This window comes from Myotis daubentonii, chromosome 14 (assembly GCF_963259705.1).
Source record: "Myotis daubentonii chromosome 14, mMyoDau2.1, whole genome shotgun sequence".
In the NCBI taxonomy this organism is placed as follows: domain Eukaryota; kingdom Metazoa; phylum Chordata; class Mammalia; order Chiroptera; family Vespertilionidae; genus Myotis; species Myotis daubentonii.
This window is the reverse complement of record NC_081853.1, coordinates 22,286,144-22,313,729: the sequence shown is the minus strand read 5'-3', so window position 1 is coordinate 22,313,729 and position 27,586 is coordinate 22,286,144. Positions and strand designations below refer to the sequence as shown.

Here is a 27,586-nt window from a genome sequence, read left to right as displayed (position 1 = left end):
CCATGAAGGCTACATGAGATTTTAGCTATTGTATGAGACCGAATGGTCCTTCTAAGTGTGTCCAGTTTTCTGCATAGGACTGGGCAGGCCTCTCGTGGGCTGGAAGAGTGTAGCCCTGGAGAAGTGGCCCAGGAAAACTGTTCCCTGCAGGCAGCTTTCTTCCTGCAGAGTGAGGGGCAGGCTGGGCTCTTCAGGCCCAAGGTTTCCTTCCAGAATTTACCCCTCAGGGTGTTTAGGGGAAACCCCTCCTCATCTGGCCATGGAATGGGGCCGATGTGTTTTATCCCCTAGGATTAAGCTCCGATGTGGCATGGATCATAAAACTTCAGAAAACCAGAGGATGTGATCTAAGAGATTAGCTACTGACCAGCCCTCATTTTTTTTTAAGTTTTATTGCTTAAAGTATTACAAAGGGTATTACATATGTGTCCTTTTTTTTCCCCCCGCCCTTGACAATCCCTCGTCCTCCCCTACCCCCCAGTGTCTTATGTCCATTGGTTATGCTTATATGCATGCATACAAGTCCTTCGGTTGATCTCTTACCCCACTCCCTCCTGCCCCCCAACCCTCCCTGGCCTTCCCGCTACAGTTTGACAATCTGTTTGAGGCAGCTCTGCCCTGTATCTATTATTGTTCCTAAGTTTATAATGGTCTCTATTATCCTTGAATGAGTGAGGTCATGTGGTATTTTTCCTTCATTGACTGGCTTATTTCACTTAGCATAATGCTCTCCAGTCCCATCCATGCTGTTGCAAATGGTAAGAGTTCCTTTTTTACAGCAGCACAGTATTCCATCGTGTAGACGTACCACAGTTTTCTAATCTGTTCACCTGCTGATGGGCACTTAGTGACCAGCCCTCATTTCACTTATGCAGAAATGGAGGCCCAGGGTCACTTACTCTTCATCTGAGTGGTCTGAAACTTTCATATGTGATTAGTGTGGCAGATACTATTAATATTGTTAAAAAACAACAACACAAGACAACAGGCCTCAAGTGGTGTCACTTATGCTAAGTCCAACATTGCCAAACTGAGATTTAACCTAATTACAGTTCTACTCTCCCAGAGATGGAATCCTAAACCGGCCAGGAGTCCTCTGATCAGCACTAATTAGGTAATCTACCTGATAAACCCATCATCTCCTACAGGGAAAGTAACCTTGCAATAACCAAACCACTTTTTGCCTAGTATAACTCCTTGTTCCTGCTCCCTTCTGCTTATAAAAAGTCTTTCATTTTGTAAGAGTCCTCTGAGCTGCTTTCTGTCTGCTAGATTGGATGCTGCTTGATTCATGAATCATTAAATAAAACGAATATAATCTTTAAAATGGACTCAGTTGAATTTTTCTAAACAATATTTTTCTAAACAAATATTTCTAGTTGTTTTCTAAAAAAGACAACTCTTGCCTCCCGCCCCTTCGCAATGCTGCAGGAAGTGGAATTCCCAGGCCCCATGCTAGAAGGCGCAGTCCACTAGAACCGCGGGCCCAGGGCTACCTAAGGGTCAGCCCGGAGTCTTGGCATCGGACTGTAATTGTGGAATCAGGAAACAGGGTCCTTGGCTAATTCAGCTGTGTCCACATAATGAAAAGGAGAAGTGAAATGTCAGGAGGAAATGCGCATTTAATAAATTGTAAAGAGCTCTGTTATTTTTTGAATCTCCACTTATTTTCTTCTGCCTTCATTCTAGCCACTGTAAACTACTCCAAAAAACGATTTTAGAATAGAAAAGGAGCTAGGAGCCAGAGAAGCAGTCTTTACCATTTAACCTTCCTTTGGCACTATTTAGGATTTTAATTTTGAAGCATGGCAAGGAGGTAGAAATGATTTAGGGCCCCATATGAACAGAATCACTTTAAAATGAAGATACAACCCTCCACCCCCTTGAGATCTCTCCCTAAAACTACTTAAACAACAAAGACCTCTCCCTGTGCTGATTAGAACAGACAGCATTTCTAATTCCTCAAGAATGGGAATATGAGCAAAAGTATTCCAAAGCAAGGACTTACTCAATTCACTGGAAAATCCACCACATCAAGCCCCTGGGGGGGGGGGGGGGGAAGCCCTGAAATTAACCTGCCTGGTATATGGGAAATATCAGTTAAATGCTTTTACAACTTCATCACCATCTACTCGGGAAAACACTGCTATTCAAGCCTCCCATTGCCCGAGAGTCTTCAGCTTCTGAACCAAGAAAGGAAGAAACCAACAGGGTTATTTACAAGTTCCTTCCTTCCAGTTTTAAGCCTCTGAAATAAACCTGCTGGTTACCGCTGCCAACGCCTAGCGGGTTAACCTGGCTCTGCGGGGGGTCGGCTCTGTCAGCTTTCTGCGCCCCCGGGCGGGTTTCTGTGGTGGTGCAGCCCCAGTCACTCGCTGCAGAAAAGCGGCCCCTGGCAGAGGACACCGAGGGCTGACGCTGTCCGCGCGCACCAGCCTCGGTGGCGCTCCTCGCTCGCCTCTGTCCCCATCCTGCGACCATCAGGCTGCGGGAGAGGGGATTTTTGCGGAGGCTCCTGAGTGCAAGAACTCAATATAGTGTCAGGCGGCGCCAACACAGCCACCCCAACCTGGGCTGGGAGCGCACGCATCTTTGGAGTCTTCCGCGGTGGTGCAACTCCGGGAGCCAACTTCAGGCCAGTCTGTGGATTCGGTGCAGGTACCTGGATCCTGCCCCTCAGTGGATGGGATGGCTGGGACTGATGGGCCATTTCGGATCCAAGTGAAAGTGGTGAAGTGCCTCTCTCTCCTGGTTCCTGTAGGCGCGCGGGGTGCCCCAAGATTGTAAAGTGACAGAGCCCATGACTCTAGGGACCAAGATGCGTGTTGGAATGCCCGAGGGTGTTGGGTTGGGGAAGCGCCCTTCGGGAGGGGACTGGTCGGGGAGGACCCCCACGGGAGGGGTTTTGGGAACAGCGGTTAGGCGTCCTGGAGGCAGATACTGAGGCAGGGTTTCCTAGAAGGGACCGCTGGGCTGGGGTTCCATGGAAGGAGCTGCTGTGGAAATTCGGGGTTGGGGGGATGGTTAAGCGTCTTAGAAACAGGAAGTTGCAGGAGGGTCCTGAGCTGCGGTTTTCCAGGCAAGGGCTGCCAGGGATCTCTGGGGGAAGTAACGGGAGAAACGTTTACTAGGAAAGGTTTGGGGGTCTCCTGGGAAGTGGCAGTGCTGAGAGTCCTGGGGGCGGGTAGCTAGTTTGGGGACCCCTGGGGAAGGTGGCTAGTTTAGTAGGCGTCCCAGTCCTGGGGCACAGTGGCCGATTAGGACTCTCCCCTCTCCTCTGTCGAAGCGACTGAATCCCACAAGGAACTGGCTGTCCTGTAGGTTCGCGCTCATTTCCAGCGGCTCAGAGGAGGTACCGCAAACGGGGATTTCTGGGGTGGCGGCTGAGCAATCCCGGGGCTGGCAGTTGTGCCCCGAGTCTCAGAGGATTTGCGGTCCTGGGAAGGGGACACCTGCGCTGCACTTGCGTCGGGAGAGAACCGTGGTGGTCTTTTCAAGGCCCTGGGGGTTTGTTTCAGGGTCCCACCCAGCAGATCTGCCCGCGGAGTCTCCGGGAGAGAAATCGGAGCCGCCCCCAGGCACGCCAGGAGGCCCCCCATTTCGCCCTACCCCGTCGGGTCCCGCCCCATCGCGTCACGCCTTAAAAAGCACCAAAGGCCAGGATCACGCAGCGGTGGCCACGGTCATGGAGGGTACCCTTGAGGCCAACTGGAGCGCCGAGGTGGTCAATGGGAGTGTGGCGCCGCCAGGGGCAGAGGGCAACCGCACGCACGCGCCGCAGCGCAACGAGGCCCTGGCACGCGTGGAGGTGGCCGTGCTGTGCCTCATCCTCTTCCTGGCACTGAGCGGCAACGCCTGCGTCTTGCTGGCGCTGCGCACCACGCGCCACAAGCACTCGCGCCTCTTCTTCTTCATGAAGCACCTGAGCATTGCCGACTTGGTGGTGGCGGTGTTCCAGGTGCTGCCACAGCTGCTGTGGGACATCACCTTCCGCTTCTACGGCCCTGACCTGCTGTGCCGCCTGGTCAAGTACTTACAGGTTGTGGGCATGTTCGCCTCCACCTACCTGCTGCTGCTCATGTCGCTGGACCGCTGCCTGGCCATCTGCCAGCCGCTGCGCACCCTGCGCCGCCGCGCGGACCGCCTGGCGGTGCTCCTCACGTGGCTGGGCTGCCTGGTGGCCAGCGCCCCGCAGGCGCACATATTCTCCATACGCGAGGTGGCTGACGGTGTCTTCGACTGCTGGGCCGGCTTCATCCAGCCCTGGGGGCCCAAGGCCTACGTCACGTGGATCACCCTCGCCGTCTACATCGTGCCGGTCATCGTGCTGACCGCCTGCTACAGCCTCATCTGCTTCAAGATCTGGCAGAATTTTCGGATCAAGACGGCGGCGGAGGGGGCGGCCAAGGGGCCCGAGGGCGCGATGGCGGGCAGTAGGGAGGGCGCGGCCCTGGCTCGAGTCAGCAGCGTCAAGCTCATCTCCAGGGCCAAGATCCGCACGGTCAAGATGACCTTCATCATCGTGCTGGCCTTCATCGTGTGCTGGACACCATACTTCTTTGTGCAGATGTGGAGCGTCTGGGACGCCAATGCGCCCAAGGAAGGTAGCGCGGGGCGGGAGACCGGGAGGAGCAAGCACGCTGGCTGGGCAGGGCCCTGCTGGGCTGCCTCCGCACATCCAGGGGTCTGGGGGCTTGGGGGTGGGGTGGGAATCCTGCAGAGCTGGGTTTGATTTATGCATGGCTCCATCATCCACAGGCCAAGTGATTTTGGGTGTAACTTCCCTGAGCCCCGACTTCCTCTTTTGTAAAATGACAATAATGATGAAAGTACCAGCTCTCACTCGGCAGTAGGGAATGAAATGAGAAAAATGCACATAAAATCCTTAGCACAGTCCTTGCGCTGCACATGGTAATGGTTCCTCATTACGGACCAGGAAACGGAGGTTCAAGTGACTGCGTTTAAGAATTGTGGTGGAGGTCACTCTTGAACCCGGGCCCAACTTCAAGATCCCTCCACTTTAAGTTCACTTTGCGTTGAACTTCCATTCTAAGTTCAACTCAGCCTGAACCCACGGGTTCTGGTTCCCATAAGGACAGGGGTAGATGGGCGATTGGATTGGTCCAACCAAGTGCTGATAGGGTGCTGGGCGGGGAAACCTGGGGAGGTGGGATGAGTCTCTGAGCCCTGGCTTGGTGGAGGTGGTAGAGAGGTAACACTGGGTGCTATAGGCAAGCGTGGGAGCTAGGGAATGTGCTTCTGCTGGGGCTGTGGGGGAAGAGAGGGGAGCAAGGACCCACATTTTCAAATTTGACGGGGAGATTTGGGTGATTTCTGTAGGTGGGGAACTTGCCCTCTAGTTGGAGGACTGTGGAGGTCAGTGCTGAGGGTGTCCGAGCTTGGCTGGTGTCTGGGTGATTGGTAGAAGAGGAGGAGAGGAAAGGATGGGGTGACCTGTGGGGAGGGAGTTTGGGGAAGCAGAGAGCACTATGGGCTGGGGGAGGGGGGAGCGCTAGGGGCTGTCTCTGGGTGGCTAGGAGCTCCAGGCAGTTGCTGTCTCATTGCCCACAATTTGCAAAGAGTAGGAGGGGTAATCAGTGGTGGTGAATAACTCACACCTTTTTGTTTGAGGGTAAGCACATAAAACTGCACTGGGATGCCCGGGACTCCAGTGTTTGTCCGGAGATACCAAGGGGTTTGCTTTTATCCTATCTGCCTTTGAGACAGTGCAAATGTCCCATTTCCTGATATAATCATTACTGCTTCCAAGACACAACCATCCGGTGCAAGCTGAAACCTCCCTTCATTCAGCTGGATAACTTTGCTTTGCTCTCTCCCCAAAACCACAGACTCCTGGCTTTCCCAGCCCTCCCAGGTAGTCTAGCATTATTCCTGGGGCAGTTGTCTTCAATATTTATTGAGCACCTTTGTTATGCCATTCTAGCTGTGAGGGGTAAGGTTGTTGAGAGGACTCAGCAAAGCCAGCCTGGCTTCATCACCCAGTCCCTGGTCACACCTTATAGAGGGGATTCAGGGATCCAGAGAGGGGAAGGCACTTCCTCCAGGTCACACAGCAAGTCAGAGGCAGAGCAGCCACCAGAGCTGGGGTTTCCTATCCACCCCCCATTTCTTCCTGGGCTAGGGCTCTGATTCGGGAGTTAGGTTGGGCAGAAGCCAGCAGTGAGGTGTTGTAAGTAAGATGAGACACCAGGCCATCCATTCCTGGGCAGGCTCCTGGAGAGACCAGACCCAGGTCTTGAGGAGCTCAAACACCAGCCCTTGAGGAAGTGAGGCTGACACTCACTTAGAGTGGATACTGGGGAGACCTGGGATCTAGTGCTCCCTCCAACCCTTACTAGCTGTGGGACTTCTGGTGAGGGATCCCCGCTTCCCCTTGACCCTTAGTATCTTACTTTTAGGTGAGGACATTTCAGCATTCATTTCGTTCATTCGGCAAATACTCTGACTCCTCTCTTTGTAGCCTCCTCACCACCCCATTTATTTTCCTCCCTGATGATTTTCCTCCTCCTCCCTCCCTTCTATATGACTTCCTGTGTCCATCCCCTCACCTGCTCTCCTCTTGCTCACTTTTCTCCCCAAAGATTGAGAGTATGTGGTCAGCAAATGTCATAATCACTCAGTGAAGTGTATATCTTTTCTACACTTTAAAAGCACCCCAAGTTGCCTTGACCAGTGTGTTCAGTGGTCAGAGTGTTGGCCCTCTCACCGAAGGGTCGCAGGTTTAATTCCTAGTCAAGGGCATGTACCTGGGTTGCAAGTTTGATCCTGGCCGCGTGTGGGAGGCAAGCTGTCGATGTGTCTGTCTCTGTCTCTGTCTCTTTCTCCTCCTCCTCCTCCTCCTCCTCCTCCTCCTCCTCCTCCTCCCCCTCCTCCCCCTCCTCCCCCTCCTCCCCCTCCTCCCCCTCCTCCCCCTCCTCCCCCTCGTCTCCCTCCTCCTCCTCGTCTCCCTTTCTCCTTCCCTTCCACTCTATCTAAAAAAAAGAAAAAGAAAAAAAAGGAAAAAATATCCTAGGGTGAGGATTAATAACAACAACAAAAAGTACACCAAGCAGTTTATTTGTCTGTCTTAAAAAAAGACACAGGAAAAGAGAAGAGAAAGTGCCCCTTGGGTAAAGTGAGGGTAGAGCCCTTCTGGTCCCCGGAGGGTATCCTGGGGCGAGGCCTTCATAGAGACGGGCTCCTGCTCAGGCTCCAGGAGCAGGGAAAGAAATGGACTCTCTGAATCGGAACCTCACGTCTTTCTTGCCTTTGCTCCTTTGCTTTTTCCTAGTTCAGGGTGGGTCTCACATGAAAAGCCCAGGTCCCCTGGTCCTCCGGGGCATTCTGTCCTGGGTGCTGGAGAAGAGTACAAATGCAGACCACAGGGGATTCATGGCTACATGTCGCCAGCACCCCTCCCTCCCCACCTCCAGCGTGTTGCCAGGAGCAGGTGCCAGCCCACGTGGGAGAGGACTCGGGCTCTGGCCACCAGCCTGGCCAAGGCATGCAGGGTTCCGAGTGGACGTGGGCTCAGCCAGAATACACATCCTGTGCCCACTTGACATTAATCTGGATAATTGCAAGTAGCCGGCTGGGCCATCAGAAATGATGGTATTTACAGTTACCTTGGAGATATGACTCAGTCTAGAAACTGTCGGCAAGCGTTAAGGAAAGATTCAAAGAGAGATGCTCTCAAGTTACTCAGGAGATGTTGATCAGCAAAGTGGAATCAGTACACAGTCCCCACTCTCCTGTCCAAGAGGTAGGTGATTTACAAGAGATGCAAAATACCTAGGTCAGGGCTCCTTGCTCTGCTTTTTGCCTGGGAGTGGAGAATGGAGCTCCGGGAGCTTGTTATGGACAGTGTGACATTTCTTCAGGGAAACCCCTGGACAGACAGGCTCAGACCGGGGCAGCAGGGGTCAGAGGTGGGATCTCTTCTGCCAGTAGCTTCGTCTGGAAAACAGAACCAGAAGCAGCTACAGAGCAGAGTGGCTGGGGAAGTCATGCTGGCCGTGGCAGCTGGTCGCGTGGCCTCTTGCAGGATATAGGTCCCTGCCTCCAGCAGGGCTCACCCTCAGGCGTTCTCTCCAAACCCAGGTGCCCCTTTTACAATGCTCCCCCTTGTCTGCCCTCTCTCCCAACCCCCACACCTTCATTCAAACGAGGGGCTGCCTCTATGGGCTGAGAGCTCACCTTATTCCAAACATAATTTGAGGTGGGTGGGGCACTAAGAGTCAGGTACTGCAGCAAGATAAAGTAGACATAAGGAAACTTAGATAAGGGGACAAAAGAGTAAGACAATTATAATCACAGCAATAATAACGTCTCTGTGTGGAGGTGAGCCGCACACAGGCTTCCTTTCCCTAAGAGCCGAGCTAAGAGGAAAACTCAGTTTCAATATTTCCACTGATTGGAAGGAAAAACTGAGTGATAAGAGCAATAGCGGGCTGCCCCTGTCAGGCCTCCAGGTATTGGACAAGTCACATGGTGGTAATTTAATGAGCTCCCCCTTTTAAAGCATGCCGGAGTGCTGACTAGGTGAGCCTGGGGACTGCAGGAGGAGGGCTGAGTGGACGTGGAGACCACTGTTCACTGAGACCAGACACCCATCCATGCAGGTGTGACAAGCCCCACCTGTATCCTTCAGAATCAAATTCCACAGCCAAAGACTTGGCACCAACCTTCCCCCTTGAACTTGCTGAAGTTGTTTTGCTGCTGGTCCCAAGAACTCCAGCCCTGAGGCAGTTCTGAGGGAGGAGATAGCGAGGGTGTGTCCCTTTTTCCAGGGGTTGGTGGCTGCGGATTGGGTATGGTGAGCGGATTTTTAATCTCTGTCCCTAGTTCTCCCCTTCTAGTGTGTCTCTCCTGAAGTGCCCACTCCAGGGGGCATAGGTGAGAGAGAAGGGGGGCAGGTTGGCAGATGGGGTGGGATGTGCTGCCTGAACACACCAAGCAGTGGCTCCTGTCTCGTCACCATTCCCAGAAGCCGGGCAGCTAGAGGAGAACCTTTTGAATTAAAGGGAAATCTCACAGTTCATTCATAGATGAGCCATATTCATCTTTCAGAATAGTCCCCTTTTCTCTCGAACTTGCTGATTTCCACAGGAGCAAGAAATGCCCAGAGAACAGAGCAGGGCCTCCACTGCATCGGCCAGGACAGCGGGCCGGCACCATAGGGTCCTGGGCTCCACAGGTGCAGGGAAAGGGCTAACACAGCTGGTCTGTGTTTGCAGGCTGCTGGCTGTTTTCTCCTGTGTGTCCTTGAGCAAGTGGTTTCATCTCTCTGAGCCTCCGCTTCCTCCTGTGCATAACAAAGGTAGCAAACTCGTGGAGTTATTACGAAGATGACATGCTGCGAAGGGTGGCACATGGGGGCCACATGATCAGGGTCACTCTTCTCCCCTCCCCCATTCCACGTGTTAAAGGTCCTGTTTGCATTCTCGGGGTTGACTGAGATTTGGGCGGTTATTCCTGTGGGAGCAGATGGACATTTTTCTCTTGAGAGCCTGGGTGGAGGGGGAGGAGGTGCAAGCAGAGCCTGCTGGACAATAGGCGCTGTGTTCAGGCAGGTTGGTATGTGGAGGAGAGGCGAGTTAAGACTGGAGAGGTGAACTGTGAGCCTTGTCACAGCAGGGATATTGCCTGTCCTGTTCACTGGTGTGTGCCTGGTGCCTAGCACAGGCTGGGCACCCATGGGGATCTCAACCAATGCTTGTTGAACAGATACGTGGGACATGGAGGAGGGAGGTGCAGGAGAAAGGACAGGGATGCGTGTGTAGAGCTGGACTTAGAGAAATAGGACTCTCTAAGCAGTCCTTCAGCAGCAGAACTAGCTACCTGATGAAGAGTAAATGCCCCATCACCAGGGCAACCAAACACCTGTCAGGAGTGTGGGACCAGAAGGAAGGTTGAAATGCTCAGAGGCCTGGTTTTAAGTGTTTCCCATCTGATAATAGCTTCCCAGCCCCTCCCTGTTTTTGTGGAACCAAGGTCCCTCCAGTGTGGCCCGCCACCTTACAAGGACACTGTGCCCAAGGTGTGGGTGGGCTGGGCAACTTGGAGAGGGGCCTTCTCTTCAGGCGACCCCCTTGGTATGGAGAGCGGTGGGAAAGGTTGGGCTGGAGGAGACTGGACAGGGAGGTCTTAGCTTGGCCCTTTTGGGTATAAATTGCAATTAGAGGAATAGGTAAGGACCATACTCTTGTCTGATTAAGCAATTGCAAGTTCTTTTACGTTCTTGGATAGTGCTAATGTTTTCCCTTTGAGTTTCTGGCCAAAGGTGACTTTTCTTCTTTTTAAAGATTCTATTAATAGCAGCAAAAAATAAAAATCTGTTGGGGGAGGCTTTGCTACATATTTTTTTCTATTTGATGAGTATCTGAGTGGGTTGGGGAGAGGGGGACAGGGGTTGTGGGAGGAGATCAGCTCTCTGGAGGGACTTGGTGAGGCCTGGGGTCAGGGCTGGCCTGTCAGCTGCCTCAGGGGCTGGCCTGCCTGATGACCCCACCACCTTGTGCTAGCTGTTGGAAGCAAAGGCAAGCCCATAGGCTCACTTTTGGGGGCTGGGTGGAGGCTGAATGGTGCTCTGCTGGACCCTGTATGTTAGTGCCCACCAGCCAGAGTCCCTGGACCCTGAGATAGCACTGGGAAGTGATGAGAGTCCCTGTGGGGCATGCCTCCAGGTGGTCTGTGGCCTTTGCCATTCCCATGTGAGCAATGGAGATGGTACCTCCCAATGGGACACGATGCCCTGTCTGGGTATCAGTTTCAGTGAGGTGAGGAGTTGGATTAGCTGATATCAGTACCACCCCTTGTTAAGTTCCAGACCTGTATCTGGCCCCATCTTTCCTCACCCAAACACAACCAGGGAAGGGGCCGTTTTCCCCATTTTACAGATTAGGACACTGAGGCTCAGTGGAGGAGCTAGGATTGAACCCAGTCACCTCATCTCAGACACTGCTAGATTGCACCGGGCCTGTCCCAGGCCAGCATTTTCAGTGTTCTATTTGCCTGAGTGTCGGGATCTGCTGGCACTTCTTTAAAAAGCGGATTCCTGGCTCTGTCCCAGGCGTACCATACCAGAACCCTGCACCCACTCTGTGACCTGGGCTCCTTCCGGCAACACCCAGCCTCATGGCCACTATTGGCACTGCCCTCTCAGCACTCTGGGCGTGACGCCTGTCGCTTGACTTCCCCCACTGTCCACTGATCCCCATGGCTCAGCACACACCCCACGTCACACTTCCCTTCTCCTTTCCATTACCACCTTCTTGGTTGAGAGCAGAGGGTTTCAACTTTGGCTATTGACATTTGGGCCAGATAATCTTTGTTTTAGTGTGGTGTCGGTAGAGGCTGCTGTCCTGTGCCCTGTAGTACATTTAGCAGCATCCCTGGCCCTACCCACTAGATGCTATTGCACCCCCCCCCCCCAGTGTGACCACCAAAACCATCTCCAGACATTGCCCAGGTCCCCGAAGGGGCAGAGTCGCCTGGTTGAGAAGCAGTAGTTTAGAGCCACATGCAGGCCTGGCCTGAACTGACATCCAGCAGATGAGTGCACCTTGTCACCTAGCCTGGGCTCTGGCCCACTGGCCTCATGTCCCCTTCCAGGCCTTCAGACTGGCCCCTTCCCACAAGTCCTTTTGCTTGGCTCTCACTCTGACAGTGTTCTCACCAAGGAGGGCCCACCCCTGTCTCTTCTGTGGAGACCCATCTTTCAGAGCCCAGTTCCAGTGCGGGCTGCTTTGTGCACATCTCCAGGGGGTGCCATTGACCTCAGGGTCTGTGAGAAGGATGCTCTCAGGAGCTGTGCAGGGACAACCCCAGCACGGCACCTGGCAGCCTCTTCCAGGGCCCCTTTCATGAAGCTCTCTCTGTCTCCCCAGCCAGGGGTCTCCTTCCTCCTCTGAACACCAGTGTGTTCATTCTACCACCGGTTGTTCTGTGTCTCCGAGGGTTCTGTCTTGCACGGCCTCTGCCGGGGTCTGCCAGCCCTGGGTGAGAAGAGCTTGCAGGGAGCCCCCCTCAGGCCTTCACCTGCCCTCCCAGGGCCAACAGCTGCTGTATTCAGAACCGTGCGACAGGCAAGCCAAGGTTGGCCACAGAATTCTGGGTGTACCACGGACCTCTGGGAGGGACACCCCCAGTGTCTGCCAGGCTGATGTTGGGGTCTTATGTCCCATGGGGTAGTCAGATGGCGTGGCAGCAGTGACCCCCAAACCTGCCTAGACCTCAGTTTTCTGGGGTTAAAAATAGAGTTTAGCTGTAGCTGGTTTGGCTCAGTGGATAGAGCATTGGCCTGCAGACTGAAGAGTCCCGGTCTCGATTCCAGTCAGCGGCACATGCCTGTGTTGCGGGCTCGATCCCCAGTGGGGAGCATGCAGGAGGCAGCCAATCGATTCCCTCTCATCATTGATGTTTCTATCTCTGAAATCAATAAAAATACTTCAAAAAAAAGAATAGAGTTTAGGTTGGGAAGGGGGTGGAATATGCCAGTGGCATAGTGCCTAGCATATAGTAAGTGCTCAATAAATGTTTGCTTTTATTTTATTTTATTTTACTTATTTTTAATCCTCACCCAAGGATATTTTTCCATTGATTTTTAGAGAAAGTGGAAGAGAGAGTGAAAGGCAGAGAGAAACAGTGATGTGAGAGAAACACATCGATTGGTTGCCTCCTGCAGGAGCCATGACCAGGGCCTGGGGCAGAGAGAAGCCTGCAACCCTAGTACATGCCCTTGACAGGAATCAAACCTGGGACCCTTCGGTCTGAGCCAAACTGGCTAGGACAATAAATGTTAGCTTTTAAAAAAGAAAGTTCAACCAAAGGACTTGTATGCATGCATATAAGCCTAACCAATGGACACAGACACCCGGGGGGGGGGGGCATTAGTGGGGGTGGGGGGCAATGGGGTGATAAGGACACATATGTAATACCTTAATCAATAAAGAAAAAAAGAGAAAGTTCAAGATGGGCCAGGGTCCTGAGGTAAGTCAGTCAGTGCAGTGAGGGGTGGGAATTGCTTGGAGCTCAAGAGCAGCATTGTAGCTGCGGGGCTGCAGTCTCAGTTGAGGAATGGTGGCCAGCCCAGGGGTGGTGGGAGCGAGAGTGTCTCGAGCTAAAGCAAAATTGGAGGAGACAGCAGGAGGTGCAGTGGGGAGGTTCTAGCTCTGGGTTTTGGAAACAAGGGACCCTGGTGTGACAGGTGGGCAGGAATGGGGTATAACCAGGTGGTCTCCAGTGTCCCAGCCCCTGATTCCTGTGAGCCCCACTCCTGGCCACCGAGGGGTTAAGAATAGAGTGCTCCCCAGAAGCTGGAGTTTTCTACTCATTTGCTAGATGCTCCAGTACCAGGGTCTCTGCCCTCCAGGGCCCATGCCTCACACTGCTCAGCCTGTTTCTCTTTCCCTCCTGACCCTGATATCTGGGTGTGAATTTAATTTCTCTAGAGGGAATTACACTTGAGTCCAGTCATCTTGTTAGGAGCCATCTCCTGTCATCAAGCTGGGAAACTGTCCTTTTGCCTTTCCGATGTGCTAGTGGAGGTGGCTGATGTATCAGGACTTCTGTCTGCTAATTTCATGCTTCAGTTCAAGTCTTTGCTCACCAGGGACAGAGCCACGAATGAAAGCCACAGGTTATAAACATAAATAACGATGGTATGAAGGGATGATGCTGTAAGAGAAGTATTTATTTATCAAGTACTGTGAGTGCCCTAAGAGGGATTCATTGATTTTGTTTCTGGGGGGAAAATCAGGAGGACTTCAGAGAGGAAGCAACATTTGGAAAGGGTTTTAAAGGATGAGTAGGAGCTGACTATGTAAAGAAGCCATGTTGAGATCATTAGACAGTTATTTTATTTTTCGCTTAATAGAGGAATACTTCTCAAACGTCAGTGTGTACACAAATCATGTGGGGGATCTTGTTAAAATGCAAATTCTGATTCAGGAGGACTGGGTGGGGTTTGCATTTTTAACAAGCATCCAGGTGGTGTCTATGCAATGCCCATGAGCTGGCCTATTGAGTAGTAAGTCTTTAATATCTTTTCTCTTTTACCAAAACATGCAATTTGCCTTTACACATATGGTCCAATGGGCTGCAGGGCCCTGTTGTCCCTTCGGAGTAGAGAAGCGCTGGTCATTTGCCAAAAGGCCCCTGCCCTTCTGTTTTCAGAATGTGGCTATTCCTCAGGTTCAGTCCAGAGAGCAGAACATGTCCCCTAGATTTGAGCAGTGATGTAATAGAAGCCCATGTGACACTGTAGCCCACAAATTTGGCTGTTAATCCTGACCCTATGTTACATAGGATGATCACACACTTGTGATTTTTAGAACAATTCCAATTTTTAGAACAATTCCAATGTTGTCAAGTTGTGGCCTTTTCAAAGAAGGCCCTCTGTAATACATATTGCTTTTCAGTCTTTATTAGTATATACGTGTACAGTAAATAATAATAATAATAAAAAAATAAAAAAGGGTCTTCCTTAGACCACGACTCCCAAGTTCCACACAGCCCCATAGGAATAAAGGACTTAGACCCTAATTCCCGATTTCCTGGGTGGGCTGAGGGGTGCTGACATGGGGGAGTAGGGAGGCCTTGAACCTAGTTGTTGGTTTCTGGAGTATAAAAGTTGATGAGCTTGATTTGATTCAGATGAGAGCAGAGATGTCGGCTGAGCCGTGTCTGAATTGTATGTGAACCGCCTCGGACAGCACAGCCCAGAGAGGCCTTGGGCAGCTGTGCGTCAGCTGTTCTGGGCTAATTTGGGCCTTCAGTGACAGGAGTGCTGGGAAATTTGAGTGGAGGGAGTGCTGGGATATCCAAACAGGGGAGTTCTCCCGGCTTGAGTCAAGCCGGCCTGGCAGGCGGATCTCGGGCAGACAGTCCTGGGGTGGCCCTCAGCCGCCCACCTCTCCATGAATCACGGTACCGAGTGGAAATACAGTAATTTCTGTCTCCTGGGGTACAGTTACCCAGCACGGGATGTCTGCTTCTGGCACACGGCCATTTCTGCTTACCTCCCCTGCTTGGAGCCTCTCCCTAAAGATCACCTGTGGTCCCCTGTCTTGGGTCCACCAGCTTCTCCCCCAAATGCTGCCACTCCCTGTGTAATAGAGTGCCTCTTGTACTTCTCTCTTTCCACTGGTGTTTGTAAATCCCTTGAGAGCAGGTCCCCAGGCCTGACTCAGTGGCTGGCACCCAGAGTAGCATGAAAGGGTACATGGATGACTCATAATCTCCTTCTCCCCCCCCTTCCCTCTGTCTTCTTCCCCTTCCCCCTCTCCCTTTCTCCCCATCCCTCTTCTCCTTTTCCCAGCTTGAGGTCCAGCAGGTGTGAGGGCCAATCCATGGACCAGTGCCTCCCACTTGTCCCTGCTTCTAGGCAGGAACCACAGAGCAGTGTGCAGGCACCAGGGCGGGTCTGGGAAAGGGGTTGTTTTTGTGGGGGGTCCATTGGAGAGTTGCTGCCACCTTCCCTTTTGGGTTTCTGGCAGGGTAAGATTTTCCGAAACAGGTCCTCTGAAGTTCCTTTGGTGTCGTGTAACCCCGTCCAGGGCTCTGAGTCTTGATCATGGTTTTTTGTGTGCTTTTTTCCGTTTTTTCCTTAAAGTCACGGCAAAAAGAGCAAAGGACACTTTCTTTAATCAGCCTGGGATCAGGAGTCCCCAGACCTTGGGCTTTAACTATTCAGTTAATCATATCTCACAACCATTCATAATAAGGATGCTAAGTCCTTGAACAAACACTGCCATTCACAGAGCCCGTTCATATTTTTTTCTTCAGTTTTCCCAAAGTCCTTGTGAGTGTCCTCTGTCCTGTGTCCCATACCGGGCTGCCTCAGATTCCGAGACACAGCCCAGCCCAGGGAGCAGCCTCCCCCAGTGTTTCACAGGCATTGGCACTAACTCTGGTATCGATAAGAAAAGTGACATTTATTGAGCACGTACACATCATTGTAGTAGTAATGACAATTGCGAAGCTTTTTTAAGTGTTTACTGGAGTTGAGTGCCAGGAGTCATGGTGAGCACTTGGAACCCTGTCTAATGAGAGTTGGCAAGGATTCTGTAAAGAAGTTATTTTTATTATTCCTGTTTCACAGATGGGGAAACTGAGGTTAAGGGAGGTTAGGTAGTTTGTCCAAGAGCACACAGTTGCAAAGTGGCAGAGCGAGGATTTGTGCCAGGCCTGGGTAACTTGAAAGCAAAGATAGGTCCTCCTGCTAATGTGGGGAGCAGTGGGCTGAGCTTGCCCTGGGGGTCCGCCTCTCCCCTTTCTGAGCCCTTTTCTATGCTTTTTAACACCAGCCCCTCCTTTAGACATCAGGGATTGACTAACTTTTTCTGTAAAAGGCCAAATAGTAAATATTTTAGGCTGGGGTGAGGGTCAGGGGTATAAGGTCTCTGTAACAACCCTATGAAAGGGCAATGTGGTAGCCCAAACAAGATGTAGTAAGTGCAGAGAGCAGTTGAGGTGCAGTCACTCGTCTGCTGGAACCATCAGTGGCTGCCCATTGCCTGTAGTCTCCAGTTCAGACTCAGCCTGGATTCAAAGTCCTCCTCAGCCCGGCTCGTTCCAGTCTCTTCTCCCATGAAACTGCCCTTCTCCAGCTCTGGCAGTCCCCGAATGCTCTCTCCGGACCATTCCCACCTGTGTGTCTTTTATTCCTGCTGCTTTTCCCCTTTGAAATGTCCACCATAGTCCCTGTTTTACATTCCCAAGTAGCTCTCCTTCTTGCTGGTGGGGGAAATTCCACCACGGGGAGGACTCTCAGGGTTTGGGTGATTAGGGTATGTGTCAACTAAAAGAAGTCCAAATGCGTCCTTAGCATTGGCAGCTTGATGTGAGCAGGATCGGCGTAGAGAGGGTTGCCGGTGGCCAGGCAGGTTATTTGTGTCTGTGGCCACCAGGTGGGGGGCAGAGGTGCTGGCCATGGCCCCACACCTCCCACCCAGGCTGGCCAGCCGCTCAGAATTTATCAGCTGTTTACTTTTGTGTTGTTTATGTAAGTTTCTAAAAAAAATAGGATCAATAAATTACAAAGATCCACACGTAAGAGTGAGGCAAGTAGCTTAAATCAACTAAGATTATACCGTTAACTACACAGCCAGGTAAAACACGGTGCCTTTCTGTCCTAGCCTGAACTTCATCTATCCCATTGGATAGCCTCAGACGCCTACATTGTCCCCCTGGTGTCTGATAGATTATTTTCGATGCCTTTTAAAAGTTTCGCTTTCATGTGTTGATTTTGCCTCTTTCATTTTATATCTTTAATTATGATGTATTCTTAGTCTTGGTGATATTTCACCAGAATTTCTAAACTTAAATTCATCTTCTTGCCCATTCAAATCAGAGCAAATATTTTTTTCATTCTCTTTTCTAGAAAGTGAAAAATTCAGTATCATTGGCTTTCCTCCTCTTCACTCTCTCTTTTAAATTATTTTAGTCTAAGGGTTTGATTTTCCTCTTTTGTTCTCTAAACTTTCTCTTTTGAAAAATTTTTATTTTTTTGGTCTGCCTTAGCTTGTTTCGGTTCCAGGTGCACCAAGTAATCAGACCAGTGCTTCTCAAACTTGGGTGTGCGTCAGACTCCCCCGGAGGGCTGTTTACAACCAACCACTCACCCATGCCCCCAGGATTCTGATTCCATAGTAAGTTTAGGGTGGGGCCTGGGAACCGGCTTTTCTAACAAGTTCCCGCTGATCTGGGGAACCCCACTTTGAGAACCACTGAATTTGTTTCATAAACAACCACCCTCCTCCCTTTGGTGCGAGGACACGTTGCGGACCAATAGCTCTATTCTGCATTGATGGTGGTATTGGCGTAAGAAATGACCAGACATGTAGCGACTTTTTATGAGTTCTTTTGAGTCAAACTGACTTGGAAGCAAAATCTCAACAGGTTGAGAAAGTGCTTTGGAAAATGGCAGTTTATTTCATACGTTAGCATCAAAGGAGGAGCCATAAGGGGGGTTGCATGAAATCCATTGGTGGTAGATTAAGGGGGTGAGAGAGGTAAAGTAGGGAAATCTCTGGGATTGCATGAAAAGCAAAATGGAGAGACATATACTTATTTTACATTGGTGGGTACAGGATAGTTACATTTACAACACACACAGATGGTATTCAGGGAGCAATGTGGCAATGAGGGGTTCCCTGAGGGGTTCTGGGAAAGAACATTACTCATATTTCAAAGGCATGTTATCTTAGTTACAAAAAGACAATACACAGGCTCACTTGAGGTAAAGATTAACCTTTGTTAAGGAAGCTACAGGCCTATGATGTCACTACCTGCCATAACCAGCTTTTAGTTAGGAATTTTTATGATCAGACCATCCTATATAGTTCCTTTCAGTCTCTGAGTCTGTAAGGCCCGCCATGCAGGCCTCCCCTGAGCTTGTCAGGTTTCATCCATGGTGGCCTCTAGATCGCGAAACTCCAGCATTCCCATGAAAAATCCTTTCCTGGATTTAGCTTTTGAGTCCTGGAGTTATTTTTTGAAAACTTTTCCCAGAAGAGACGGAAGGCCAGAGGATTTTCCAGCCTTTGCAGTTGCTTCGCTCATGCGAATGTGGTTGTGAATAGAATCCTTGGGAATACGATTTTCCTTGGGTTGCTGGAGGTGCTGCCGGTCCTTCTCTGTTGATGGGAGATGCCTGAAGTTTGTCTGATTTAAGTCCATTGAAAGAACCCCAGATTTTTCTCTCCTCCTACTACGTAGAAGTATTTAGGGTTAGGACTTCTCTTTCTCTTTGAAGGTTAAATTTGTGACATTTTTGATAAGTAATGTCATGAAGTTGATTGCTGATCACTAATTCTGCCTGAAACTCAGTAAGTCTTCAGGATAATGGCTTGTACACAGTGCCTCATTTACTTTTAGTGCCCCCCCTTTTTTTTTTGTAAAAGTTCATTGTCATGTCAAAGCAGTGCTCTTAGGGGCATCTTCACAGATAGCATCCACTTTCTGGCCACCACGCCCTTGCCTGTGTCATTCCCTCCTCCCTGCCCTGCCTGGAGCATTCATGAGCATCCTTCAGGCGTCAGCTCCAACGCCGGCTTCTCTGGGGCCCACTGTGGTTCGCTCCTGGAGAGCTGCATCCCTCCTCAGTGCGCCCACCTCATGGTGCCACTCATTTTATGTTTGTGTTCCCAGTGCCTAGCCTGGTGCCTGGCACATGGCTGTGGTGGCAGCCAGCAATGTACTGGGCACTTAACTATGCTCTGGGCGCTCATTAATCCTTACAGCATTCCTGTGGGCTTGTGTGCGCTTGTCCTCACTTAGAGATTAGGAAACAGAAGTTTGGGGGGAGTTAAAATCATTTGTCCCCGATGGGGCTAGAATACAAACGAGGTCTGGCAGCTCCCAGGCTGCGCTCTTGGACTCCGAGCTGTAGGCACTCGCACCTACTGGGTGAGTGGTGAGCCACAGGTGGCTGTGGGGCAGCTCCTGCTGGTGGAAGCGTGCAGTGGGAAGTGTTTGATGAGAGAATGACCAGGAGCCTTCCAGGGCTGGCTGAGCCTGGGCGGGCTTGGGGTGGGGCAGGGGGAGCGGGGGCAGTCTGAGTGCACAACCAGAGCAAGGATGTGAAAGGAAGACAGATTTTGTCTCTTTATTATATTTTTTTGTTAATCCTTACCCAAGGATATTTTTTCCATTGATTTTTTTTCTTTCTTTCTTTTTTTTCTTTTTCTTTTTTTTTTTTTTTTAGAGAGAGTGGAAGGGAGCGGGGGAGACATACAGAGAGAAATATGGATTGGTTGCCTCCCGCATACGCCCGACCAGGGCTGGGGAGCCTGCAACCGAGATACATGCCCTTGACTGGAATTGAATCTGAGACCCTTTAGTCCTCGGGCTGATGTTCTAACCATTGAAAAGACTGGCTAGGGCCAGAGGATATTTTTTTCCATTGATTTTTAGAGAATGGAAGGGAGGGAGGAAGAGAGGGAGAAAGAGAGAGAACCATTGATGTGAGAGAGACACATCGGGATTGAACCTGCAACCTAGGTACGTGCCCTTGACCGGGATTCGGACCTGTGACCCTTCGAATGGGCCAACATTCTAACCACTGCGCATACCAGCCAGGGCCAGACTTTGTCTGTTTAGTACTCTGTCTGTGGCCCAGCTCCTGGTACCAGAAAAAAGCTGCTCTCAGGAAACCGTGGTTAGCACTCCAGTCCTGATGCCTTGTTCTCTTTCTCTCTGCACCCCCAACCCCTGCAGCCTCGGCTTTCATCATCGCCATGCTCCTGGCCAGCCTCAACAGCTGCTGCAACCCCTGGATCTACATGCTCTTCACAGGCCACCTCTTCCACGAGCTCCTGCAGCGCGTCCTCTGTTGCTCCTCCAGCTACCGGAGGGGCTCTCGGCCTGGGGAGACAAGCGTGAGCAAAAAGAGCAACTCCTCCACCTTTGTCCTGAGCCGGCACAGCTCCAGCCAGAGGAGCACCTCACAGCTCTCCTCCCTGTGACCAGCCTGGCTGACTGCCTCTTTCCATCCGGTTGTGTGACAGGACAGTCCGCTCCGTGGTGGCCGTGGCCATTGATGTATAGGTACCTTTCAGTTTGTACACCTCCGCACCTTGGGGCAGCTTGCGTGGGGTGGGATCCTGACACAGGAGGGGAAGTGGTCTGCTCGGGGGAAGGTGATAGGGTGACTCAGTCACCAGACTGCCCTGGGAGCCCCCCCTGGTTCCCACAGCTACTCCTGCTGCCCCCACCCCACTGCTGCCTGGCTGCTGGGCGGGTTGTTTGTGTTTCCTGGGCCTGTACTTTCACTCCAGTATCTCTTTTCTCCTTTACTCTGTGATCTTGTGAAAAGTAGTAAGTGTACAGTTGGTGACCAATTATATATGGAAGCCTAGTGTCCTGAACTTGGCGTAAGGAGTGGGAGCAGGACCGCAGATGGGGTGATGGTGCTCATGGCCTCCTGACCCCAGAGAGCGTGTGCCTCTGCGTGGCCGACCCAGCATCCTCTTGTCAGAGGGTGGCCCTGGGAACAGGAGATTCCCCTACGAGGCAATTTGGCACAAGCAGCCGATTAAAACTTGGATTTGAAATGTTTAACAAGCTAATATTTAAGTAGCAAGTGGGAAAGAAAGAAGTAAAAGGGATCCAAATTGGAAAATACGTAAATTTCTTTGTAGATGACATGATATTTTATTCATAGAAAATTCTAAGGAATTTGTACACATACACACACACCCATTAAAATTAATGAGTTCAGCAAAATTTCAGAGTACAAGGTCATTATACAAAAATCAATTGTATTTCTTTTTTTCTTTTCTTTTTCTTTTTTTTGCTGGGTACAGTGAATATTATTGATGGTACATGACAAGGTAGGGCTCCCTAAGCCCCTCCCCTTCTTCAGGGGGTCTGGGTGGAAACTGTGGAGGTCAGGAGATTCTCAGTGTGCTGGGGGATCGATTTCGGGGTAAGGACTCCCCAGCAGCTGAGGGCCTGTCTTCCTCTCCCTGGGGCTGGTGGTCCAGGGGGTTCTGACTCCTTGGAGGCCATGTGGGCCATAAGTCCACCACCTGTTGCTGTCACCAAATTCATTGTCATAGCAGGAAACGAACTTGATGAAGTGGTCATTGAGGGCAATGCCAGCCCAGCATCGAAAATGGAGGAGTGGGTGTCACTGTTAAAGTCGCAGGAGACAACCTGGTCCTCAGTGTAGCCCAGGCTGCCCTTGAGGCACCCTCTGATGCCTGCTTCAGTACCTGCTTGATGTCATTGTATTTCTTTATACTAGCAATGAACAATATGCCAATAAAATTAAATAATTAAATTTATCATAGTATGAGAAAGGATACAAAATAGAAATAAATTCAATGAAAGAAATATAAGACTTATACCCTGGAAACTACAGGATATCATTGAAAGAAATTGAAGAAGACAAATAAATTTAGAGACATCCTTTGTCCTGGGTCTTAACAATACTATCCAAATTGGTCTACAGATTTAATGTTATTCCTCTCAAAATCCTAGCTGGCTCTTTGCATAAATTGATAAGCTGATCCTGAAATTCATATGAAAATGTTAGGAATCCCAAATAACCAAATAAATCTTGAAAAAGAAGAGAAAATCACTTCTTGCTTTCAAACGTACTAGAAAGATACAGTAATCAGAACAGTCTGGTCCTGGCATAATGACAGACACATTGACCAATGGAGTAGAACAGAGAGTACAGATATAAATACTTAGATTTATGGTCAGTTGATTTTTGGCAAGTGTGACAAGAGAATTTAATAGGAATGATAGTCTTTTCAAAAAACAGTGCTGGGACAACTGGCTATCCACATGCAAGTGAATGAAGTTGGACCCCTACCTCACACTCTATATAAGAATTAACTCAAAATACATTAAAGACCTAAACGTAAGAGCTAAAACTACAAAACTCTTAGAAAAAACATAGGCATCAATCTTTGTGACCTTGGATCAGGCAATGGTTTTTTAGATAAGACACCCAAAGCACAAGGAAAGGAGAATTAGCTAAACTGGACCTCATAAAAACGGGCACAAAAGGTTTATGCTTCAAAGGACACTATCAAGAAAGTGAAAAGACAGCTTGCTCACGGAATGAAAGAAAGGAAATATTTGCAAAATCATATACTTGTATCCAGAATACATCAAGAACTCTTACAACTTAATAATAAAAAGACAAATAAGCCAATGTCAAATATGGGCAAAACACGTATTTGAATTAACAAGTGAATAGACATTTTTATATCTTCTCCAAAGAATATAATATAATTGCCAGTAAGCGCATGAAAGGACGCTCAGGATTATTATTCATTAGGGAAATGCAAATCAAAAACACAGTGAAATACACTTCATACCCACTATGATGGCTGTAATCATAGAGATGGACAAGGATGTAAAGAAATTGGAATGCTTGTACATTGCTTGTGATAAGAATGTAAAATAGTGCAGCCACTTTGGAAAATAATTTGGCAATTCTTCAAAAAGTTAAAACACCAGAAATGCCACTCCTAGGTATTTACTTAAGAGAGATTAAAGCATACACACAAAAACTGGTACATAAATGTTCATGGCACCATAATTTATAATAGCCAACAAATGGAAATAACCCAAATATCTATCAACTGATGAGTGGATAAACAAAATGTATATCTCTATAATGACATGTTATTCAGAATAAAAAGAAATGAAGTACTGATACATACTATACTGTGGATGAACCTTGAAAACATTGTACTAAATGATAGAAGCCATTGCAAAAAGCCATATACTATACAGTTCCATTTATGTGAAATATCCAGAAGAGGCCAGGAGCTGGACACTGGGGTGAACGGGGAGTGACTGCTAATAGATATATATAAGGTTCCTTTTATTGGGTGGTGAAAATGTTCTGGGATTAGTAGTGATGATGCACAATTTTGAGAATATTCTAAAAACCACTGAATTAAACATTTAAAAATATAAAAAATAAACAAAAATTTTCACCAGCTCAATTCAGCTTGAAGGATGAATTCCTTGGAATCTCTTACCTCCCAGCACTTTGTTTCTCTATGTGACTCACCATTTCGGGGAATCCCATGGTTTTCGTACTTAGTTTTTCTGCAGGAGTTGGTGTTTCCAGTTTGGCCAAAGGACCAGCAGTGACGAGACGCCCACCCTGCTCTAGCAGGGCACTGGGAGGGAGGCCTTGTGGCTGCAGCTGTTATATTTTATTTAGGAAGACAACTCACAGGGGTCTCAAAGGCTTTCCTAACATGTTCTCAAATGTCCTCTCAGCCTTGAGGTAGAACATAACGGTGTCCAAAAAGTACCTACAAGTTGTTAAATATGTTATAGATCAGAGGTTTCTGACTGAGACTGCCCAGCTCAATGGCACTCGGGGGCACTGTGAATTTTTAAAATTTCCACAGATATTTTTGGACGCACTGTGGTACAGTAAGAGCATTTCCAAAAGGCTACTCTCTTCATACACACTTTCCTCTTCTCCCTTCACACTGCAATCTACACACACATGCACAGGGAGAAGAGAGGCAGGCCCTGACATGCCAGTGTTCAAGTCTCAGCATTTAGTTCCAGGCCTACAGTACGAACGAGAAACGGAAGACAGTAAGCATCACCTTTGGACCCAGAGGCATTGCACAGTGTTGATGTGGCTGCTCTCAGAGTGTCAACTTGCTCTGTGGGAAGCAAGCAGGATGCTGGTTCAGAGTCTCGGTGCTTATGGACAGGACCCCGGGGCACCGGTTGCATGTGCAGCAAAGGTGGGGTCTGTTGGCATTTGAGCCTCTCTGCTCACCACCCAGAGAGGCCCCATCTCAGCTGTTCCCAGGGAAGTGGTCATCCCAGCAGCCTACAAAGCCACTGGGGATCAAGGGGACTGACTCAGGATATTATTCTGACTGGGGCACAGCCTTCCTGTGAACCCTGGAGTTGCAAGATTCTTGGGCACCAGAACCAACTGGGACACTTTCCTAGTTCTGTGTAAGCTCTGGATGATACCTTGGGTCTCATATGGCACAGGCACTGTGTTTTGTAGCAAATCAGTAACATTTGATTTTAGCAGCACCCCTGGCTGTACACGTCTCCTTCCCAGGCTCATCTTGGAGAATATGTTCACTGTTTCTTAGCCTTTCCCCAATGGAAGCCTGGAGGGAAGAGCATGGGGTCCAGAATGCTACCTGGAGCTCAGTCATTTCGTTTCTCCAGTTTACAAACACAGCGTGTGGCTGGAGGTGCCAGTAGATTGGAGCACACAGATTTTCTTCTGGAATGTGTCATTGTTCTGATGGTCAGACGTGGAATGTGAATACTTGAAGACTCTGAGCCTTATTTCTTTCGGCCTTGAAAAAAATCTGTCACACAATTGGTGTCCTCTCAGGATGGGTCTATGGATTGAGACTGCAGGAAGCTGCCTTTTTAAATGAAGATCCTGGTTTCAAAGTGCTTAACCTTTTTGAATTTAATTGCAATGAAATATCACTTACTACAAAATGTGAATTACTTGATTTTGTTCTGCTATGGTGGCTCTCGTGTATTGTGTCAAATGGTGAGTGGTGTGGCCAGCAATGAGATGTCTGCTTCATTCCCTGCTTTAAAAAAGGTGCATCTAATAAACTTGTTTTTTTATACATTGTTTTGTCCTCTTTCTCCCAAGAACAATGACCATATCTGGTGCTTGCACACTTGAATTCCCTTGTGGAACTGCATGCTTACCTGCCTGATCATCACAGAGGTGCATCTGGGCTGTGGCGGGCGAGGGGGTGTGTGTGGGGGGTCCTGGTCCCCTCGTCCTTGGGCACAGGCCCTCTCATGAATCAGAATTCTCAGAAAACATTCTACATCCCAGAAGCATACCTCTTATATGATGTAGCCACCTCCACCGTGTGCCACAGTCTAATAGGATTCTAGATTGTCACCTTGAAGGGTCCCTAGCAAGTGTTTCTTCAAGTGGGATATAGGGGCCACCTTTGAAGTCACAAATGGGTCTGTGTTCATTCTTGGCACCACTACTGAGGCACACGCTGGAGCTGGGCCCTAAACCTTCATTTTAACCAAAAGTGCCTCATTCCCTGGGTACAAGATACAAGAGGGAGTGGATCTCCACCTCCCACCTCTGGCCCATTCGCATCACCCCCCACGCCCCAGGGTGCAGTTCCGCGTCCTGCTTCTCAAGGGATTCCTGGAAGGAACAGAACTCCTGAGACATACATGCATCTAAGGGGGTGTCCTTTCTCCAGTTCCATGAACTTCACAGGTAATCGAGCACCTGCCATACTCTGCCCCCAGCGAAAGAGCGCGGACTTGAAAAATTGGAGTCCTAGTCAAATCAGGTTTCAGCAAATGCCAAGAGGGTGACAAATCTCTGTGTAACCCAAGATTCCAAGTGTGAAACTATGGCCTCATGATTTCAAGAGGTGTTGGAAGGGCAGGCCCCTGGGGGAGATGCCAGTAATACTGGCTTCAGTATTTCTCACCAGGAGGAGCCTGGGCTCGCCGTGTCCGCGTGAGAATGTGCAGAGCCTCGCAGAGCAGAGAGGCGTGGGCTGGGAGCGCAGAGCGGATGCTGGCTACTGTGCACCTTGCGGCAAGTCTGCTGACCTCTTTGGGCTGTAACTTTCTCATTTGGAAAAAACTAAGGGATTGATTATGTGTTTAAGAGCAAAAGATATTGGTATCTGCAGCTTATTTAAAAATGCACAGAGAAAGATGAGATTGGTGGACGGAGAGAGAAGTGACAAAACAGGAGTAAAATGCTCGTGTGGAGCCTAGGTGGTGGGTGTATAGTTGTTCACCACAAACCTTTCAACTTTTCCTCTGTGTTTGAAACCTTCAAAAGGCACTAGAAAATACAAAAATGGGTAAAATTTTACAGCTGAAATGGGCGTCAGAGATCATTTTGTAGATGACAAAATTGAGGCCAGAGAGGCAACTAGGAGAGAGGCAGAACTAGAAGGAGGCTGCCTGCGCCCTGTCTCCCAGTTCACGTGTGGTCCATCCCACCACGCTGCCCCATTGACCCATTGGTTCATGGCCAGGCACCAATGAGGTGATGCCTTTGAAAACTTGGAAAGTGCGGTGAAACCTTAATTTTATGAGCCGTAAATGAGTCTTATTGAATTAAAAAGTCAAATAGGATTGGGGGATACGGGCCTAACCAATTTCTTTTCTGCAGGACTTCTCAGAGCTTTTAATGTGTCAGTGTCTATTGAAAATCTTTTAAGAGAAATATATAGCATTTCCCAAACAAATTTAACAACAGAAGCCATCCCCTCTTTTTGTGGGGGGACTAGGTTCTAGATAACACAGTTGGGAAAAGCATCCCTAAAGAATATAAGATTGCTGGGTTTATTGGGGGGGGGGGGGGAATTGGGTGGTTGAGGAGGAGGTGAGACATGCCTTTTCTATTGCTGCTTATTTACACCGTGAGTCCACACGTGCACACATTAGACCTTATACCAGTGATGGTGAACCTATGACACGCAAACTCATTTTTTTGGTTGATTTTTCTTTGTTAAATGGCATTTAAATATATAAAATAAATATCAAAATATAAGTCTTTGTTTTACTATGGTTGCAAATATCAAAAAATTTCTAGATGTGACACGGCACCAGAGTTAAGTTAGGGTTTTTCAAAATGCTGACACGCCGAGCTCAAAAGGTTCGCCATCACTGCCTTATACTTTCATCACACTTCTCAGGGCTGAAGGTGTGCATGTGCCAACTGACAATGCCAGGAGCTCAGTGTCTGGGGAGCCACAGGGAAGGTTCCGAGAGGGTTGACCCCAGGCCCTCGCCTCAGTGGTGCCAGAGAGGGCCCCCCACCCCTTCCATCCAAGGGCCATTTTCTTCTGTTGTTGACCTCTAGCTGGCCTGGGAGGAACAGAGTCAGTGTGAACTAATCCAAGGAACATTGGGGAGCAGATGCCCAGCTACCAAGAAGAATCCCAATAGAAACCAAACTCTGCCCTGGTTGTTGGGTTTGGACAAGAGAAAGGGCCAACCAGCTTGTTCCCTGTCGGTTTCTCAGGGCAGCGAAATCTGTTTAAGGAGGTGATCAGAACACACACGCACTTTACAGACCCGCACAAAACACAGCATTCTCCGA

The 27,586-nt window shown here is 49.5% G+C and overlaps 1 protein-coding gene across 1 annotated transcript; it reads left to right on the top strand.

Moving 5' to 3' along the window:
- The first annotated feature begins 2,520 nt into the window (after positions 1 to 2,520).
- On the top strand, positions 2,521 to 25,106 carry OXTR (oxytocin receptor). The gene is made up of 3 exons (XM_059663415.1): positions 2,521 to 2,658; positions 3,519 to 4,604; positions 20,221 to 25,106. Exons 2-3 carry the CDS (start codon positions 3,686 to 3,688, stop codon positions 20,466 to 20,468), a joined length of 1,167 nt encoding a protein of 388 aa, XP_059519398.1. The 5' UTR covers positions 2,521 to 2,658; positions 3,519 to 3,685; the 3' UTR covers positions 20,469 to 25,106.
- The last annotated feature ends 2,480 nt before the right edge of the window (positions 25,107 to 27,586 follow it).